The 20,487-nt window shown below is 41.0% G+C and overlaps 2 protein-coding genes across 2 annotated transcripts in view; one reads left to right on the top strand and one right to left on the bottom strand.

Moving 5' to 3' along the window:
- The first annotated feature begins 417 nt into the window (after positions 1–417).
- abhd16a (abhydrolase domain containing 16A, phospholipase) lies at positions 418–10,336 on the top strand. Its single transcript, XM_020610872.1, has 20 exons — positions 418–572; positions 937–993; positions 1,071–1,137; positions 1,704–1,790; positions 2,876–2,961; positions 3,100–3,173; positions 3,311–3,418; positions 3,616–3,730; positions 3,838–3,939; positions 4,056–4,119; positions 4,256–4,305; positions 5,674–5,797; positions 7,507–7,611; positions 7,705–7,768; positions 7,926–7,982; positions 8,623–8,685; positions 8,804–8,880; positions 9,072–9,170; positions 9,272–9,318; positions 9,940–10,336. The coding sequence occupies exons 1-20, from the start codon at positions 432–434 to the stop codon at positions 10,021–10,023; spliced, it is 1,671 nt and encodes a 556-aa protein (XP_020466528.1). The 5' UTR covers positions 418–431; the 3' UTR covers positions 10,024–10,336.
- Positions 10,337–10,697: 361 nt separating this feature from the next.
- The window catches only part of vars1 (valyl-tRNA synthetase 1), a 13,057-nt gene continuing 3,267 nt past the window's right edge, over positions 10,698–20,487 (bottom strand). The window contains exons 7-29 of the mRNA XM_020610871.1: positions 19,442–19,542; positions 19,209–19,336; positions 18,951–19,115; positions 18,784–18,865; positions 18,570–18,689; positions 17,162–17,270; positions 16,894–17,073; positions 16,602–16,726; positions 16,369–16,472; positions 16,116–16,274; positions 15,703–15,793; positions 15,463–15,568; positions 15,274–15,344; positions 14,924–15,049; positions 14,717–14,821; positions 14,135–14,282; positions 13,797–13,924; positions 13,388–13,543; positions 13,016–13,240; positions 12,808–12,919; positions 12,018–12,193; positions 10,965–11,114; positions 10,698–10,880 (exon numbers count right to left, since the gene is read on the bottom strand). Coding sequence (XP_020466527.1) covers positions 10,812–10,880; positions 10,965–11,114; positions 12,018–12,193; positions 12,808–12,919; positions 13,016–13,240; positions 13,388–13,543; positions 13,797–13,924; positions 14,135–14,282; positions 14,717–14,821; positions 14,924–15,049; positions 15,274–15,344; positions 15,463–15,568; positions 15,703–15,793; positions 16,116–16,274; positions 16,369–16,472; positions 16,602–16,726; positions 16,894–17,073; positions 17,162–17,270; positions 18,570–18,689; positions 18,784–18,865; positions 18,951–19,115; positions 19,209–19,336; positions 19,442–19,542 — 2,936 coding nt within the window. The 3' untranslated portion in view covers positions 10,698–10,811. The remainder of the gene's footprint in view (positions 10,881–10,964; positions 11,115–12,017; positions 12,194–12,807; positions 12,920–13,015; positions 13,241–13,387; positions 13,544–13,796; positions 13,925–14,134; positions 14,283–14,716; positions 14,822–14,923; positions 15,050–15,273; positions 15,345–15,462; positions 15,569–15,702; positions 15,794–16,115; positions 16,275–16,368; positions 16,473–16,601; positions 16,727–16,893; positions 17,074–17,161; positions 17,271–18,569; positions 18,690–18,783; positions 18,866–18,950; positions 19,116–19,208; positions 19,337–19,441; positions 19,543–20,487) is intronic.

Here is a 20,487-nt window from a genome sequence, read left to right as displayed (position 1 = left end):
CTTGGGTGAAGCACTTTTTTGTTCTTCCTGTACTACCATTGTAGGCATGACAAATGACAATAAAGAAAAAACAATTAAGACCTTAAGTGCCAATTTTACTCATCAAACATGTTTGTGCACTGAACAATGTGTCATTATCATATTTTACAAACTATTTATATTTTTGAGTGTACATTCTTAATATGCAATATAAGATTAAACTTTAGGTTTACCAAAAGTGCAGTGTAATTTAGCCTACAGGCAGTAGGCCTATTTGCCCCTGAAATGTAGTGGAAAAGAAGTAAAAATTATATTTACAAACTACAAGTAATTGTATATATTTTCCACCACTGTATTTAAGTATAGACATTTTAAAATAAACATTGGCTTTAATGTCGCTTGTCGCCCATATTTTTTTTACAAAATTGTAAACACTTTCGCGTTTGAGACTTATGGTTACCGCAGGCTTCCGTAGTCGAAGTACTGGAAGAATGGCTAGTTGGATGTGGCTCCGCTGTGTCTTCGGGCCTCATTTACAACGAATTCACCGTTCACCTGACCAGTCTCGGCCAGAGAGCAGAGCAGGGAGGAGGGTAGGAATAGCCATAACTTGCACTAATTTTAATAACAGCCGCGTGTGTAAGCTGAGCGGTGCCTCTGTGCAACTAAGTAGCACCGGTTGCGGCCCGGAAGTGTCAAATGCTTGTTATTGAAACCGTTTTTAGGATGACACGGTAACGTTACAGTCAAGATGACAGTTTGTAAATGAATGAAATGACAACCACACATCTATACTTGTCTTTTTATGCTCAGTTCCGTTCTGTTTCCCCGTCACGGTACCAGCCAGTCTGACTGTAACTTCATAAAGTGTTTTCTTCAGCTATATTAAACCAGTAATGCTAGCGCTAGCTGGAACGCAGGGGCGGGAAAAAAAACATTGTTTTTCTCTGTCAACAGGGATGGAACTACCAACCATGGAGTCTAGAGAAACACACGGACAGCATCCTTAGCTGGGTACGTATTGCTGTGTGATTGGGCTTTTGGACAGAAAAAGTAAATAATGTAAAGCAATGTGTGTTTTCTTGCCACAGGCTTCAACATTGTGGTCGTTGTCCTACTACAGCTCTCCTCTTCTCCTGTGCTATCTCTACAGGAAAGGTAGCTAGTATGAATTATTGCTGATGGTTTTGAATATCATCAGAACATTGTGATTTTTGCATATTGGAAAATATGCATATCATGATAATGATGTCAGCCTCGTCATTATTGCGTCATACTCCTATATAAACATCCCAGCTAGAGGGGCCAGGACATTTCAAAAACAGAAACTTTTTGAGCTGTTTCTGTAAAAGGCTTCCTGAGAAGATTTGGCTGTGACATAATGTTAAAATATGTATTCTGGATGATATTTCTCCTCCCATTAAGGACGAAAAACTAGTGGCTCAGAATCAATGTTCTCCTAAAAGTGCACTTAATATAAAGTTAATCAGCTGAATCATTAGGCAAAACTGTGCATCAATAGAAATTAATTGCCTGAAGTTGTGTGCTACTCCTTAGTGTGTAATTGAATTTCTGATTTATGAACATGACTGTGGGGCAGTTGCTAGACCGTTACTCTTTGAATTTGTGTCTGTTAATAAGTCACAAGTATGGCGGTGATTGGTGTGGGGGTGGGGAGATTGTTATGTGGATGTCTGTGTCACTGTTATTTTGATTATTTTTAGGATACATTTGCAGCAGCAAATTGGTTCCAGTGAGTCAGTATGTGGGAGCTGTGCTGGTGTGTCTTCTAGGAGTGGCCTGTCTTAGAGGTGAGACTATAGATTTTAGCTGATTGGCAGGTGATCGCAAATTTAATTCATCCAACTTTAGATATGACTACATATATTGTACTGTTTATACCTCTGCATGCTATAAGATTTCATGAAAATGATGCTCACAACACATACTAAACATCAATGAATCTTTGCTGCAAAGGGTTTTTGTGTCTAGTGCAGGGGCTCTCAAAGTATGGGGAGGTGAGCCTCCCCTCAGAGGAGATTGTGAAAACAGCCCTAACTCATAAAAACAAAACAAAAAAAAAAAAACCTTTATCATCACTGTTGGCGTAGCCTACTGTATGTTTCACTCAGCAATAACAATGGCTTTCAACAATAAACTTAAACATCTTTTAAATACTTTTGCAACACATTTTCACTCTATTACACATTGATTTCTTTAAAAATGAGTAAATTAATACTATTTAAAAAAAAAAAAAAGACATCTGTATCCAGTGTTGTCACACAGTCACACTTAAACTGTGGGCTACTCTTATGTAAAATTACTTGCCAATTAATCTTCCACAGACCAATCACAAAATGAAAACGGACAACAATAGTTACGAAATCGTACATTGTGTTGCAGCAGCTATCTAAAATAACAATCAGCCACTAAGAGGGAGGTCTGTTTTACGCGCATTGTCCAAACTTAACGCCATAATTAAGTTTGGCTGTTTATTTGAAGAAGCGGTCTATCACCAGTCATAACATGGAACATGGACAAACTGGACGAAAAAACCCCCACAACACAGAGACACAGACACCAACATTAGTAGCTGCGTGACAATCATAAAACCCAAATACCTTCTTGACAATATGATTCTTCAGTTGCCTCAGTATTCACAGTGCTAATGTTTCAGTTACTTTCTTCTGTGACTATGAATCCTCTAGTGTCTGATCAACAAACTCCCATCTTGATCGCCAAACTTTTACATGGTCTCATTTTGTGATTAGCTAGCGCCACTTTGTAAATAACACTGTGGCAGTGGAGACTCATCAGGACCAGTCCATGAAAATCCAAATTTTAAATAATCATCGTCATACTTACTCGGTTTTCTGCCCCCCCATTTCTTTCCAAGGGTGGGGGAGATGGAAGAACCCAGAGTATCTTCAGTTTATCTCCATTCTTGAAGAAACCAAGAAGAATCACACATCAGCGAACAAGGTGAGATCATGACAACACAAAGCAAGTACTCTGCATCAAGACTGGATTTGCTATTTGGGGAAACACTTTTAATTATCTATACTAAAAAAGTCTGAACCTAAGGCAAGTCCCAAATACTTTTTTGTGTTTTTCATATAGAAAAAACTGAGGTGCTATGACTTTGACTTCTCCTGCTGGCCTTCAGATTTCAGCTGGACAGAAGTCGGCAAGCCGTACGTTTCTGCTTTAATATTTCATTGCTAGTGGAAATGACCATGCAAGACATGCTTTCAAAGTACTGTGATATACATGACATAAATACAGCCAGTGAATGCCAAAGTCTTTGTAAGCCCTGGACTGTGTGTAACAGGAAACTGTCCAAGGCTGGTGTTTCTCTGCTGAAGCCAGAGCCCAGATTAAGAGGAGCAGCAGACGGTATCCTCAACTCTGTGCGCACTCTGCCATGTCACATCATCAGGTACATGGAGTTTATGCAACATGATTTAAAAAATGAAGGCTCTGTATGACTGCTGGACACCACCACAGATTTGTCATTACTGCCACACTAAAGGGAATGGTACAGTGTACTGCGTTATTAAGCATTATAGTGGGTTTGCATTCAGTGTCCATACAATGTTAATATAGTTTAATCGTGTTTATTTTCTCACTCTGCAGCTTTCTTATTGCCCACTCGTTTGGGAGGAGGATGCTGTACCCTGGCTCTGTAGGTTTAGTACAGAAAGCCATGAGGCCCATGCTGCAGCAAGGCCAAGCAAGGTTAATAGAAGAGGTAAAGTAACACACACACACACACACACACACACTGACACACTGTCTGTGCTCACTCTTATAAATACTGATCATCATTCTCTGACAATACCTTCCACTTTGTCACAGTTTGACGGGCAAAGGAACAAGCTTGTGGCCTGTGATGGTAATAAAATCGACACAATGTTTGTGGATCGAAGGAGAGACGGGGGACAGATCAGCAAGACTCTGGTAAGTGTTTACAGTGATTTGTTTTTGTGCCTTGGGCTAGTTCCAGGGTCCAACAAAACCCTTGTCACATCAGTCACATTACCAATAGTTCTGGAAATGTGTGAACTGTGCCACAGGTCATCTGCTGTGAGGGGAACGCAGGCTTCTATGAGGTGGGCTGCATGAACACTCCACTGGAGGGTGAGGAAACCTCTATTTCATAGTCAAGATATTTTATAATGCCAGTTACTTTTTTGTAGAAAAGCGCATAATTTTTATTAGTCTGACAGTATTGTATTTCAGTTAACATTAAATCTTGTGTTGGTGTGTGCCGTAGCTGGTTACTCTGTTCTGGGCTGGAACCATCCTGGCTTTGGAGGCAGCACGGTAAGCAGTGTTGTGTAAAGCTAAAGCAGCATCAGCCTACAGTGTATAAACAGTGCAGTGCAGTATGTTGAAATTCTGGTTTCAGCTGGGCAATGTTGCATAAGAGGGCAAGGGCACTCCCATGGTTGATAATATCACTGGGGTAGAATGAAGGTGAAAGGTGCATTGCCTGATAAATCAGTTGAAAATGGAACAGGACGTGGTGTCTGTCCATTCTGCTGCCTACAGCCCTTCTGTTGTTAGTCCAGCTTCTCTAAACTATCTTTTTTTTCAAAGTATGGTTTGTAAATTAGCCCTGTTTGCCACTAAAGGGGTTTTTCCATTATAGGAAGCTCACAAAATGTGTTGCGCTGAATAATGCTAATCATGGGTTCTGCGTTTGTTTCCACTATGGTGCACCTGCTTTGGAGGTGTTTTCTGCAAGTCAAGTTTAGTACTATCCCCCTTGGGGGATAGTACTAAAATCAAGTACCAGGAATGTGAGGGGGGAGGGGGTGCATGCGCCAGAGCAGCCCCAGTAATTGGTTAAATGCCCACCTCTTCATATCTCAAGCATTAGCATTACAAGCACCGTGTGTAAACACACAGCTGACTGTGTATGTTAGAGAGGAGCAGCCCCTCCTTCCTCTAAACAGAGACCAACAGAGAGAAATTACAGTGGAAAAACAAAGCAGGACGGTCCATGTCAACCCCAGACATTATGCTTGGGGATGGTTAAGGGAAGTGTGTTGTATACCTTTAGGTTCTGATAGTGGAAAAGCAGCACTAGTGAAGGTTATAAGAAGCAGTTTTCATTTCAAACCTCCATCCCAAAGGACCTCTCCTCTGCTAAAAGACTGAAACAGTGGCTGCCAGACAGAAGTAGTTATTTTGCACAGAGAGTGGGACAAAGAAAGAGCAAAAACCAGGGTTAGCATCACCTTGGCTTTTTGAGATAGAGAGGGTTAAAATCAGTCATAGGACTCAGATTTGATTCATATGTGGCGTTCTTCCTTGTGGATACTTCAGCATCCAGTGCTAATGTGTTTTTATGGTAACATTAGTGACCTAGCATGGTCAAGATTCTACCTTTGTATTGAATTAATATGATTTGAACTTGGGAGTAATATGAGCTTTGTGAAACATCAGTGCTTTGTGTCACATTATCATAGTGTTTTATCAGATTGCCAAATTTACCCATTCGTTAGCTAACACTATGTTTGGACTGGTAGCTGCTTCTGTACAGTTTGCTGAAACCAGGCATCTGTAGTTTACGTGGTGACTAGGAAAATGGATGTGATGGGAGGGGTTAGGAGTGGCTTATGTTGTCACTTTGTTTTGAGTCTCACTAGAATATTGTTTTTTTTTCTTCTTGTATCTTTTTACCAGGGAGTACCATTCCCCCAAAATGAGGCCAATGCTATGGATGTAGTGATCCAGTTTGCAATCCACAGGCTGGGCTTTCAGCTCAGTGACATTGTTGTATATGCCTGGTCCATAGGAGGATTCACAGGTACATTAGAGCAATACATAATCAGCACTGCCTAATGCTGTAAATGTGAATCATGTTATTTAATACAGTGGAACCTCGGTTTTCGTATGCCCTACTTTTCGTACGATTCAGTTTTCGACGACTTTTTTCGTTGAAATTTTGTCTGTTTTCGTACATCCGCTCGGTTTTCGTACAATTGATTGGTTGGTTCAGCGTCATTAGTCCGTACCAAACTCGTCCACCTGCCCGCGTGACTTGGCCACTCATTTCCCAGAAGAAATGAGTGAAGGGAAGTAACCCCAGTTAGGGCCTTGATACATGAAGTCCTTATGGAGGGGGATTCCCCTTCCAAACAATAACCTGTCCTCCTCCCTCTCCCCTCCTCGCTGTCTTCCATACGGCAACAAGAGTCTTCAATAAAGGTAAAAGTGATGTTAAATGTTCATTTATCCATTTCATTAGTCATTTATATTTATTTCTCATTGTTTTTTGTATGTAAAAATATAGTTATTCTCTATAAAATGGTTTTTTGTTTTTTTTTTAATATTTTTGGGTGTCTGGAATGGATTAATTGGATTTACATTATTTCTTATGAGAAATATTGCTTCAGGTTTCGTACATTCGGTTTTCGGCGGACTTTTTTGAATGGATTAATTTGATTTGATTTATTCTTTCAAGCATGTAAAAACAGTTGATATGTGAACACACATAATTTTACACATAATCCAATATCAATTTGCATATATCTAGTACATGCTTGAATGGAGTATGAAGAAGTCAGACTTATCCAGTCCTACCCCATGACATCATCTTACCATCATTGGTTTGCAAGCAGTAAATAATTCACTTTTACCCACACAAGTAATATACTAAAAAAGATTTTAACAGTGTTAACATTCTTACATCACACAAGTAGTATACTAAAGAATTATTACAAAATATACACCACACCCACAATGTTCCATGTAATTAATCATTAAGCCTGTTCTTGCATATATCTTGATTGACACATACCTTTATATTTACGTTTAAACTCGTCAATTCTATTACTATTTTTTTATGTCTACCCTTAAATTATTCCATAGTTTTACCCCACTTATGGAAATACAAAATTATTTTTTGGTTGTACGTATAGCATGAATTTTTAAATTTAACTGACCCCTTAAATTGTATCCACCTTCTCTTTCATTAAATAGTTTTTGAATTCCACCAGGTAATAAATTGTTCCTGGCTTTATACATAAACACAGCAGTCTTATATCCCACTAAATCGAAAAATATTAGCAATTTAGACTGTATGAAAGCTCCATTGGTGTGATCCCTATACCCCATCTTATGCACAATTCTTATCGCTCTTTTTTGTAATATATACAACGGTTGAAGTGAGCTTATGTATGTATTTCCCCAGTTTTCAACGCCATACTCCAAGTATGGTAAAATCAATGAGGAATACAAAATGCGTAGTGCTTTCCCGTCCAAAATATATCTAACCCTTGCCAATATCGATATATTTTTTGCTATTTTGTTCTGAACATACCTGATATGAGATTTCCAGGAGAATTTGTCATCAACTATGACACCTAGAAATTTAATTTCATGAACTCGTTCTATATTAACTCCCCCAATATTCAATTAATCACGAAAACCGAGGTTCCACTGTACTTCTTTTGTGGTTCTGCATTTCCCTACTCTTCAATTTCTGTTCCTCTTTATCCTGTTTTTCTTTCACAGCCACATGGGCAGTGATGTCATACCCAGAGATCCAGTCTGTAGTGTTGGATGCTTCCTTTGATGACCTCCTGCCTCTGGCCCTCAAGGTCATGCCTGACAGCTGGAGTGAGTGTTAGAGGTTAAAGGTCATACACTATATTCATTCTTTTGTTTGCAACAAGTAGTTTTAACAACTGAAATATCTTTGTTGTCTCCTAGGGCCATTGGTGCAGCACACAGTTAGGCAGTACGTGAACCTCAACAATGCAGAGCAGCTTATTAAGTGAGTGGGTCAAGTCTGTTTATAGTGACGGTCATAAAAGTCAAATGTTTGCATAATTGAGCATTGTACAGTATGCTGGCATGTACTAATGAAAAATGTTTTTGGCATACAGTTGCTCACATGATGCTGATGATTAACATAACTGCTTTCCCTCCAGATACCAGGGGCCAGTCCTGCTGATCAGGAGATCCAGAGATGAGATCATCACCACAGCGTAAGTCTCCACAGTCCATCTTAAAATGTTTCAGTATAAACTATATTAGGCTTACTTTCCACAGAGTTTACACATGCAAGACGTAAACAGGAAATATTTTTTGAAGCAGGTTGTTAGGTGGAGGTGCTCCATACTCTTCTATTGTGGGTGAAACTAACAAAATGTAAAGAGTTATGGGTCAGGTTCATCCCAGTCAGAAAATAACATGTTTTCTCACCTATCTCTTGCAGTATCTAGGAATGATGATCATCTCCTAGATTTCTGTCATCATACCAGTGAACATGAATGTAAAGATACTGTGACTTGTCACGCACAGGCGCTGGGACTTTCAGGCCAAGCCTTCCTCAGCATGCTAATTTCAGTTTGTCTTATCACACCAATACAATGAAGGTGAATGGAACTTCATTTGTGAAAATGAATCAAATTAACAGCAGTGGTTCTTTCTTGAACCATTCTCTCTGTTATGCTTGACAATTATCAGAATGCACCACGTCATAGTGACTATGTGGAAGATACTTCCAGTAAAACCCATTCACTGAAAGGTCTAGCAACACTGTTTCCAGTAAGGCCCTATTCTGCTAAATATTTTCATATACAAGCTTTCAAGGATCTGAGCAAGACAAATTAAACTGTGTTACAGGGGTCCACAGGATGTCATGTCTAACAGAGGCAATGACCTCCTGCTCAAACTGCTACAATTCAGGTCAGTCTCATTCATTCTCAAACATGTAATCTCAGTAATGTCACTGCTGGATATGCTCAGTGTATTTATACTTGTTCAATGACAAATGTACAGTAAGGGATGCCATTTTTCTGCCCAGATACCCCAAAATAATGACAGATGAAGGGATCAGAGCTGTCAGACAATGGTTGGGAGCTTCCAGTCCCCTAGAAGAAGGTAAGAATGCCCATATGCCCACAGTACCTTCAAATGTGTTGAACACTGGAGAATGCCTTTAAACTCAGCATAACCTTTGTAAGATTTTATGTAAAACCTGCTCAATTCAAGGAAACGTGTATATTTCAAGCTTCAAAATCTGCGTAGTTGATAAGAGCCCTGTGTAACGCCAGCTCTCTCTCGCTCTGCAGTATCTGTGTACAGTGACTATGAAGTGGACGATGACTGGTGTGTCTCTGTGCTGCAGTCATATCAAGCTGATAGGGATGTGTTGTTTCCATGGAGTGTCGGTAAGCCCTAGCTCCTTTTGGATTTACTAGGCAAATAAAATGCAGACAATACTCAACTCTCAGTGGTTTTAAATGGTCTGACACATTGGTAATGTTACCAGGTGAAGATATGACTCTGGAGGGAAGGAGGCAGCTGGCTCTTTTCTTGGTAAGAAATTAATCTCTTGTTATCCAAGCACTTAATCTCAGTGTGTCTCTCCTGTATGGTTTAAAGGGCAGCCACCTGTTGTCTTTATCTCATCTCTCCAAGTCGAATTGTTGCACATTTGGCTTTAACATTTGCCCACAGTAATTTCCTTCACTTTCCTTAATTTCCTTTTCTACAATAAGCCGTATTTTTGATCAAGGCTGGCTTACCTTCCCCCTTCACTAGCACTCCTTAAAGAAAAAAACAAAAAAAACAAACACCACATCACAGACATCATTACTGCTGAGGACCACTTTTGTGGTTGCCATAGTAACCAGCTCACCTGTGCTCTCAGGTTGACTGGTGTAATATATTTTACCACGCTCAGCTTATTGAAGTCATTTAACATCAAACAAGAGGAGTGCCATCAATTACAGCTAATGCTATGCTTTTCCTCCCTTGGTAATGCCTTTTGAATTAGGCTTCATTCACCTCCCATGTAAACCCTTAAGAGATGGGGGTGATTTCTGAGGCACTGAGCAAGACATACTGAATCTAATATAATCAAGTTCTGCACTTTCTGTTCAGTGGCCTCCCACACTTCTCATTCTCCATTCCCGCTGTATTTTCTCTCTCTCCAAGGCACGGAAGTACATGCGAAACTTTGAAACGACACACTGCACCCCTCTCCCCGCCTCCGAGTTCCACTCACCCTGGAGACTGTGAAGAAAGAGGAGGATAGGTGGATGAGAGAAGGTGAACAGTGGAGGATTCGGATGGCCTGTGGTCACAGCGCGTTCCTGGCATGTACGAATGTATTTTGTTCCAGACATTTTTTTTTTTCCAGGAGATTTGGTGTCATGTATAGTATGTGGTGCTGTGTACAGTGACTATGAAGTGGACGATGACTGGTGTCTCTGTGCTGCAGTCATATCAAGCTGATAGGGATGTGTTGTTTCCATGGAGTGTCGGTAAGCCCTGTGCTGTGGTAGCACCTGGAAAGATCTGTCACCATCACCACCAGCCAAAAAAAAAAAAACTATAAAAATGGAAATGGAACACCTCTTCTTTTTAAGGTTCATGTTTAGTCATACTTTTCAGTGTTTGTTTGTTTTTTTTTTGATAGGGTGTATTTTAAGGAAATGCACAAGCCTCCACTCACTCCTTCCATTGTTCCCCTTTGGCTGTATTTGTAAAGAAGCATCTAAGTAGAAAAAAACTGCTGCTACAATCAGTTAACATAAATAAGCTTGATGAGTTAATCTTTAATAACGCAGCCAAAATGCATAAATGTTCTATTAAATATGATGAATAAAATGTTTAACATAAGGGACTGAATGCATTTGTGAATTATGTGATGCAACAAATTGCAGATATACAATAGACTTAGAACACAATGATCAAGAAAACAGTTGTAAGAGATTTATTGATTTCCCTCCATACCACAATCAACCCGAAAAAAAATATGAAAAGTAGCACACTGGCATTAAAGAGGAAATAATTCTGGGGAGGGGTTATGTCATTTTTCTAAAGTTTTCCATGGCTTCTTTGACTTTTTCGAGTTCAGTCTGACTCTGTCGTAACTGTGGAGAAAAGGAAGTAATTACTTACCAGAAAATCACGTCTTACACCAAGAGAAACCTTCTGAGTCAATTTATTTTTCCCACCTTCTCAGCATCCTGCTCTTGCACCTTCACTGGCACCTTCTCCTTATAGTCATTCTTCGTCATCTTCTCTCTCATTTTATCCATCTGTTTCTCCAAGTCACTTTTCTTTGTCATCAGTTTAGCTACTTCCTTCTCAACGTCAATGAGACCCTAGGAAATAAAAGGTTACAGCTACAAATTACGATCTCATTATTTCAGTTCATTGACAGAGGAAAAACCAACCTAAACTGAAGTGGAGTAGGCCAAGTTTAAGTAGCATTTAAAGCATAACTACCTGCCTTGATTATCAAATATCTGATGTGCATTTAAACCGTTCAGTTAGTCATTTAACTTTTCAAAACAGAACCAGAAAATTTAACTGATTTAGAAGTGCAAGATGCGATGGAGGGCAAAATTTACCTAATTTTGGGGGATAGTTACTGAGGTTTTGCAGCTTATTTTCTGACACTAAACAGTGAAATTGCATGTATTCATATTCACTAAGGAGTCACAGTGGGGTTTTGCTGTAGAGAAACAGAAGAAATGTGGCACTGCAGGAATTTGCCTTTGGTCTCATGTAGTATGTATTTTTAAGGCAGCTGTTAGTCATCTGAGATCTCTTTGGAGTTGAGAACACATTTGAGGAGGGAGAGGATGTTTGTAAATCACTTCGCTCGCCTGAGGAGAATGTGAGGGACCTTTACAGGCTTCAGTTTCTGAAGGTGATTTGACTGGCAGAAGACCACGTCTGCTATTCCAAAATGCTTTTTTTTTTTTCCCCCCCCTTCAACCATATTAAAGTTCGGTCTCTGTAAACTTAGTCCTCAACAGCCTTTAGGCAGCAGATCTGAAGCGGCGGTGTATTCAAATTAACACAGCTCCAGCTGTGCTAATTTACATCATCAGTGTTTGTAAATACGCTGCTTAATTTAAAAAATTGCAGTGCTGCAACATTTCCTGTGCCTGGTGGTAGTTGGCGACAGGTTTAGTAAATACACAATACCAAGGGCTGATGCACTTTCACATCAGGCATGGGAAGGACCAAACAAAACTGAGCATATTGCAAACACTCACCTTGAGCATAAGGTTGACAGTACATCTATCAGAGGCAATAGCCACAGCACAGCCTTCTGGGACAGGCTGGCCGGCTGTCAGAGGGATGATAGCCTGAGAGGAAGACAAGGTCTGGATCTGTAGACTGTACTTCTGCACCACAGACACAGTTGCAGAGTCTATACACTGGAGGTAGCCTGTGGGGGAAAGGTGCCAACTGGAGGTCAGACATCATTACAGTACCTTACTGACAGGATATACTAAGGATTCAATGCACGCTGGTTGTACATTTGGTGTTTATGGCCATTACATTTACTGGTGGAGGAAGTAAAACACTTATTACAAGTTAAAGTCCTTCATTCAAACCCACTTAAATAAACATGAACACATTATCACCAAAATGTACTTCTCAAAAGTAAAAGTACCACTAGTCTATTATTGATGCATTAGCATGTTGAGGTAGAGTCAGATTTAACTGATCTATTCTATAGTTGAATCTGTAAATCTATATCACTGAAGTAACAAATATGTTAAGTACAGAAAATGGAGTAGAGTACAAGTATAAAGTAGCATAAAAAAAGAAATAATCCTGTACTTAAACACAGTACAGGAGTAAATGTACTGAGCTACATGTCACCACTGATTAGATTCATTACAGGAAGGAGTAAGAGCCTCCTGAGAGATGGGGAGTAAAATGGTAACAATGTACTTACAAAATACAGCATGAGAGTGAGACAGAATCTAACTGAGATTACGTACATCTGACCTTGAAACAAAACTTATTTTAGCATTTATTTGTGTGTCATCTTACAGTCAGCTCGGGTCTTGGTCAGGTTGTAATCAGCCCTGAGGGACCGGATGGTCTTCACCACAGTCATTACGAACTCCATGTCACGGTCAACCTCCTCACTGTGCCAGCAGAACTACAGTGAAGGACATAAAATATCAGCGACCATTATTTAAAATAAATCATTTGTACAGAGTGAGTTTTAACACAATCCTCTTCCTCCTGCACTCACCTCCTCGGTGTTAGGGTAGGACGTCACAGAGATGCTGGGGGGGTCGCTCTGAGGTTGTCTTCGTGGTAACCGCTGGTAGAGTTCCTCAGTGACGAAGGGCATAAAGGGAGACAGGAGCCGCAGGCCGACATCTAGACAGGTGTAAAGAGTTTTCCTGCACACCTGGGCCTGTCTTTGGCTGGTGCTGTCTTCTTCTGCTTTGCTGAACACTGGTTTCACACTTTCCTGAATAACAAGAAGGGTGGGAGAGAAGAGATGAGGGCAAAGTAGTCCCTAACTACAGCGTCTTCTGCAGAAGCTTTTTACATGCCCTCACAGTCTACTTAAGATGAATGCACATGGGCTGCTCAGTGGTCACACATGCTTTCTCACCAGGTAGACATCACAGAGCTCGTACAGCCAGAAGTTATAGATGGCGGTGGTGATGGCCGGGAAGTCATAGGCCTTGAAGCCAGCATCACATAAACCCACAGCTGCACTCAGTCTAGACAGAATCCACCTGTCTGACACACTCTCCTCTCCACACAACTGAGAAGATCAAAAGAGGTGTGAAAAAGAAATGTTCAGATTCAGTCGACACGACTCTTGCGCTGGGTGGCTCCCAGATGTCAATGTGTACGAGTGTATGAATACAAAGGAGGGCGGCATATGGGCAAACAAAACCCCCAGGCAAATAATGGAAAAAACTATTTTACTACATTTATTTAGCCAAAAAAGTATGCATTCTACTGGATGAATATAAATAAGTATGGAGCAATCTTTGTGTAAGTTCTGGTCTCACCTGGGCTTTCTCTGAAGGTACAAAGTTGTTCCCCAGAGTCTTCATGGTGAACTTCACAGCGTTCCACAGCTTGTTGCAGAAGTGACGGTAACCCAGGATACGGTTGACATCCAGGTTGATATCTCTACCTGGGGGACACAAAGAGGAATAAATAATCATTTCAATATGTATTAAACTAGAACGATACTATAACAACTGGCCTTGTACTGACAGGATTGAATCCCATTCATCCAGTGTTTTGATATATTTTATGTATTCAAGATTGAGACACAGGCTGTTGGCCAACTGAGGAACAACAAGGGAGGACTTAAGACACACAAAAATATGACTAAATCCACCTTGGCTAGTGTAGGCACACAGGGCGAACCGAAGAGCATCTGTGCCACACTCTGGGATGCCATTTGGGTAGTCTGACTTCTGGCCCTGCTTTGCCTTCTCCACCTCCACTGGATCCAAATTGCTATCCATCAACTGGGCATGAAGACCCTAGAGGGTAGAGGGACAGGGAATAAGGAGGGCTGTCACCTTTGAAAAACAAAGCAATGTGTTCAGCTTTCCTCCTGAGGATTACAAATTCTCTTTCAACTGCTTTTTGATGTCTTAATTGGGTGGACGGGAGAGGACCTTTCAAGGAAAACTTTTAAGAGGAAAGTACAGTTTATTACAAGTCCTTTAGTGCCCTCTAGAGGACGTCTGCTTCGTCTGACTGAGCAGTTTCCACCAGCCAGTGAAGGAATTGATGGCCTCAATAAAAGCTTATTGGGAGCAGAAAGGGGCGCTTAATAAAGCTTACACAAGAAAATGGGCCTTGGGGGAGCAGTGAGAGTGGGGTGACCATGTAAAAGACAAACCAAGTGGGAGACAGAAAAGACTGTGTATGTGCTTAACTGAACATGCATCAGGGTGCAATTAGGCTTTACCTCAAGGGAGATCCCTGTAATGACATCTAGAGGGTCAATAACGTTGCCCAGAGACTTGCTCATCTTCCTTCCATGGGCGTCCCTCACCACTGCATGCAGATAAACCTGTAACAAAAACATCATCATTACAGAGTTATGTCCATCTAACACCAACATCATGTCCAGCTGTGCTACATAGTGGTTTTTGGCAGCTTCAACTGGTCTCACCTCGTTGAAGGGCAGCTTTCCAGTCAGTTTAAGGCCCATCATCACCATACGAGCAACCCAGAAGAACAGGATGTCATGGCCTGTCTCCAGCAAGGTGCCAGGGTAGAACACATTCAGGTCCTGGGTCTATAGAAGACCACAAACATTTATCACAGAAATACATAAAACGCTTGGAGAGAACAAAATGACACTGTTTAAAACTCATACTTTATACAGAATACTCAGAGGTCTAGTAACATGGATGTGAACTGGTTTAAAATATTCTTCTTTATTACATGATGTGCAGTTTTCAAATGCAGAATATCCATAATATCTACTGCAAACTGACTGACCCCCAGTTTTTTTCTTACCTCATTAGGCCAACCAAAGATAGAGAAGGGGAAAATGCCAGACGAGAACCAAGTATCCAGAACATCCTCATCTGAAACACAACAAAAGCTGTCTAATCTGGATATAGTAGAATTAATTAAATTAGATAAGATAGCCTTTAAACTAACTGTGGCAATGAGGCTCATAAATTCAGAGCTGTTAAATCTTACCCTGTCTGAGGGTAATTTTGTCAGCAGACACGTTGAAACGTTTTGCGGCCTTCTCTCTGGCCTCCTCCTCCGATCTCCCGCTCACCCAGTAGTGACCGTCCATGTCCTTCAGGAAAAACAACAAAAAGAGGAAATAAATGAAAGAAACCCACAAAGAAATGTCCAATAACAACACAAACTGCTTTTATCTGTTTTCTGAAAACCACGAGACCTTGACAGTATTGACAGATGTCATTTTACCTCTCCTGGCTTCACAAAGGGATCGTGGACAGTGATGAAGTAAGCAGGAATACGGTGACCCCACCACAGCTGCCGGGATATACACCAGTCCCTGAGAAGAAAAGGGATGGATGAAGTCACTCTACACTTGATTATTCATAATATCCTACTGTTCAGAGCTGAAACAAATAGTCTGTTTATTTGTTCATCAACAGAAAATCAATTAGCAACAATTCTAATATTCTATAGAGAATATACTTTACTTCACTGAGTTTAAAAAGCTTAACTGTACTTCTGTCACCATTTCAGCAAAATATGCCATAAAGAGCAGATTGTGAGTGTCTGCCATAGCTGACATAGTACTGAACAGTGCAACCGCGGCTCACATCTCTCAGCAACAGGCATAACACAGAAGAAATGCTTTTAAACATTACCTGATATTGTCCATCCAGTTGAACCACGTCTTGAGGTGGTGATCCGGGATGATTTTCAGCCGTCCCTCTCTGACGGCGTCAGCGGCCTCCTTGCCCATTTCTGTGCAGTTCACATACCACTGCGGCTTCAGCAGCGGCTCCACAATGTCTTTGGATCGACTAATAGGACAGATACACAATGGAGCTTAAACCAAGAACAGATCTAATACACAAATAACCTGCGTTTCACTTGTACAAGCAACGCCATTTTTACCTGCAGACTGGAACTACCATAGGATTATCTTTGACCTCCTTAAACTGGCCTCTGTCCTTGAGAGCCTGCAACACTGCCTTCCTCGCCTCAAATCTCTTCATTCCCTGGGGGACAGAGAGAATAATAAAATTAAGAAATAAAATTGCTACAATATGCAAAGCATCTAGAAAGCTGGCTTTCTGTGTCACGGTAGAAATGCACCAACTACAGGGGCAGATAATGAGAGACTATACCAGGAAGGGAGGAGGCACATTAATGAGCAAGCCATTCTCATCCATGATGTTGATGAAGGCTAGATTGTGTCTCTCTCCAACCTCATAGTCGTTATGGTCATGGGCTGGGGTGATTTTGACAGCGCCTGAACAGAAAATAGGGCAGACAGAAGTGAAATGTAAAGAGGAGTGGGGGAAAAAAAAAAATTCTGCCTTAATGAGGGAAGTGGCCTGACTTAACGACTTACGATTACTTATTCACAGCACACTGCAGACCCACATGCGGCTCATCTTTTCCTGTAACCAGACATACCTGTTCCAAAGCTTATGTCCACAAAGTCATCGAAAACAATCGGCATCTTGCGGTCACAGAAGGGATGCAGCACCGTTTTTCCTTTCAGATGCTGGTACCTGGGGTCAGCAGGGTGGACAGCTACAGCTGTGTCTCCCAGCATCGTCTCAATACGCGTTGTGGCCACGATCACTTCCTCGTCTAGGAAAAAGATGGAGAAAGGAATTATAGAACAGTGGGGCCAAGGCGTCTTGCTTCAAGATATTGTGCCCTTCACAAGTCCATGTACCTGTTCCATCGACCTTGTAGGCAAAACTCACTAAGACACCGAACTCCACTTTTTCCTTGTAACCAGGCACAGGCAACAGAGTCCTACCAGTGAGCTCCTTCTTATCCACCTGCAAAGGAACCGCAGGTTACCAGTGCTGGAAGTTTGAATGTATCGCCATCAGTCAAGTCAAGATTTTTATTTGCCATTTATGCATAAACAGACAGTCTAGGCATATACGAATTCTTGTGCAGCTCTTCTTTGGAGTCAGGTAGGGAGTCAAAAGCCAGAAAGAACATTTAGTCTTAAAATAAAAAAATTACATAAAGGCAACAAAGCATTAAAAGAGCCTTATGACAAGTTAATGAAGTATGGCTGATAGATATTAACCACCAATACCAAAATCAGACTTTTTTGTACCATCATAATCTCATTGTTGTAGAAAAATACAATGTCTCTCTTTAAGAGAGTATTTTTGGGCATTTTGCTTTTAAAAAGGTAAACTGCAGTTGATATTCAGACCCAAAATATCACCAGCGAGCATAAAACAGGTTTCTCAAAATTCTGTTTTATTGACTACCAGAGTTTGTAGACTAAGTGTGCTATCAGTTGTTTTATGTATCTGTATTTATTTTGTCTTTTCTATTTTTATGTTGTATTTTTTATTTATTTTTGTACAGCACTTTTATTAACTGTGCTTTATAAAAATATAAAATTTTCTTGTCTAAACATAAACTAAAATTACCCCTTCGTGGTTGTATGCCCCCACCAGCCCATCAAATTCATGAGTATGGGACAGATGTTATGTCACTAATCTTTGACCACCAAAGTCTAACCAGTTCATCCTAGAGTCCAAGTGCACATTTGTGTCAAATTTGACGGAATTCCTTTAAGGCGTTCCTGACATATCACATTCACAAGAATCATACGGACAGATGAACAAACCAAAAACATAATGCCTCCAGCCGCAGCTATTGTCGGTGTAAAGGCACAACAAGATTTAAACCTGGGTGTACTAAAGTATATCATTAACAAAATTAGGATTTAAAAATCAGGAAATATTCAAAAATAAGTGAAAACAACGAGAAACCAACCAAAACAAGGATTCACGGTTTTCAGTAATCTGGGCTTCAGACACATACAGTCTGTGTAGGTATTCTAAAAGCTTTAGTGTTTGAACATCAGCCCTAGTAATCACTGGCAATGTATGCATATAACACTATCAGTCAAAGAGATTTTTGTTTTTTAAAAAAAAGAAAGATTTAACATTTTAAGTTCAACCTCAACCAAGGCAGTGAGTGTAAACCCCTGAAATCAGAACCTACAAAGTGACAGCTTAACATAATGTTGTGACTTCTTATTGTACTACAAGCCTCCTACATCATTTCCTCTCCATTTAACGAAAGTGTCTAAATACAGAGCAACTTGCCTCTATGTCAGAGATGGCAGAGTTTAGTGTGCAGGACCAGTTGACCAGCCTCTTGCTCCTGTAGATCACTCCCTCATCGTGCATGCGGATAAAGGCCTCTTGGACTGCATAGGAAAGTTTCTGGACAGCAAGAACAGTACAGATATGACAAGAAGGAATTATTGAGTTTATTCAGATATATTCAAGTGAAATCCAGGCATTTCGCAAAGCTCACTGAATCCATAGTGAAGCAAGCCCTGTCCCAGTCCAGAGAGGAGCCCAGCTTCTTCAGCTGGTGGTAGATACGGTCTCCCTTCCTATGGAGGCAAAAAGCAAAGTTATTATTGTACTTTTATTCCCATATTTCACCCAGTGAAAAATCTCTCCCATTCCTTCACTCACTCATTCTTCCACTTCCAGACTTCCTGGATGAATTTTTCCCTGCCCAGGTCATGGCGACTCACACCCCCCTCTCTCATGAGCTTCTTTTCCACCACCACCTGTGTGGCAATGCCAGCGTGGTCACAGCCTGGGTTCCACAGAGTGGTCTCACCTCGCATCCTGTGCCTGGATGGGCAGAGGAAAGCACATCAATTCAAACACATGGCTAATATATGAATTTGAATTTCAGGCTATTTTGAGCCATCCATCTGTCATTACCATCTGGTCAGACAGTCCTGAATGGCATTGGTGAGAGCGTGACCCAGGTGAAGTGATCCAGTCACATTAGGTGGAGGGATGCACATCATGAAGATGCCACGAGGGTTCTGCTCAGTAATACTTGTCCTCTGCAGAAGGTAGTGACAACAGAGACATGATATTTTAGACTAAAATTATCAATAAGAGTATGACATTTTCCACTGTGTTAATATAGTGTTTGGGGGCCTCCTTACCCCATACTCAGGCTTGAAGAAGCCCTGCTTCTCCCACCATGAATACCAGGCAGCCTCCACATACTGAGGACTATAGGAGTCAGGAAGGGGACTTAAGACATCTGGCAGCAGAAGAGAAAGAGAGGAAGGGTTGAGATACACACCTGAAGTTAAGCTGCTAACCAGAGGAACAAACAGTACAGTGGGTACGGAAAGTATTCAGACCCCCTTAAATTTTTCACTCTTTGTTATATTGCAGCCATATGCTAAAATCATTTAAGTTCATTTTTTTCCTCATTAATGTACACACAGCACCCCATATTGACAGAAAAACACAGAATGTTTGACATTTTTGCAGATTTATTAAAAAAGAAAAACTGAAATATCACATGGTCATAAGTATTCAGACCCTTTGCTCAGTATTTAGTAGAAGCACCCTGTTGAGCTAATACAGCCATGAGTCTTTTTAGGAATGATGCAACAAGTTTTTCACACCTGCATTTGGGGATCCTCTGCCATTCCTCCTTGCAGATCCTCTCCAGTTCTGTCAGGTTGGATGGTAAACATTGGTGGACAGCCATTTTCAGGTCTCTCCAGAGATGCTCAATTGGGTTTAAGTCAGGGCTCTGGCTGGACCATTCAAGAACAGTCACGGAGTTATTGTGAAGCCGCTCCTTCGTTATTTTAGCTGTGTGCTTAGGGTCATTGTCTTGTTGGAAGGTGAACCTTCGGCCCAGCCTGAGGTCCTGAGCACTCTGGAGAAGGTTTTCGTCCAGGATATCCCTGTACTTGGCCACATTCATCCTTCCCTCGATTGCAACCAGTCGTCCTGTCCCTGCAGCTGAAAAACACCCCCATAGCATGATGCTGCCACCACCATGCTTCACTGTTGGGACTGTATTGGACAGGTGATGAGCAGTGCCTGGTTTTCTCCACACATACCGCTTAGAATTAAGGCCAAAAAGTTCTATCTTGGTCTCATCAGACCAGAGAATCTTATTTCTCACCATCTTGGAGTCCTTCAGGTGTTTTTTAGCAAACTCCATGCGGACTTTCATGTGTCTTGC

This window comes from Monopterus albus, unplaced genomic scaffold (genome assembly GCF_001952655.1).
Source record: "Monopterus albus unplaced genomic scaffold, M_albus_1.0 scaffold107.1, whole genome shotgun sequence".
Classification (NCBI taxonomy): Eukaryota; Metazoa; Chordata; class Actinopteri; order Synbranchiformes; family Synbranchidae; genus Monopterus; species Monopterus albus.
This window is presented reverse-complemented; position numbering and strand designations above follow the sequence as displayed.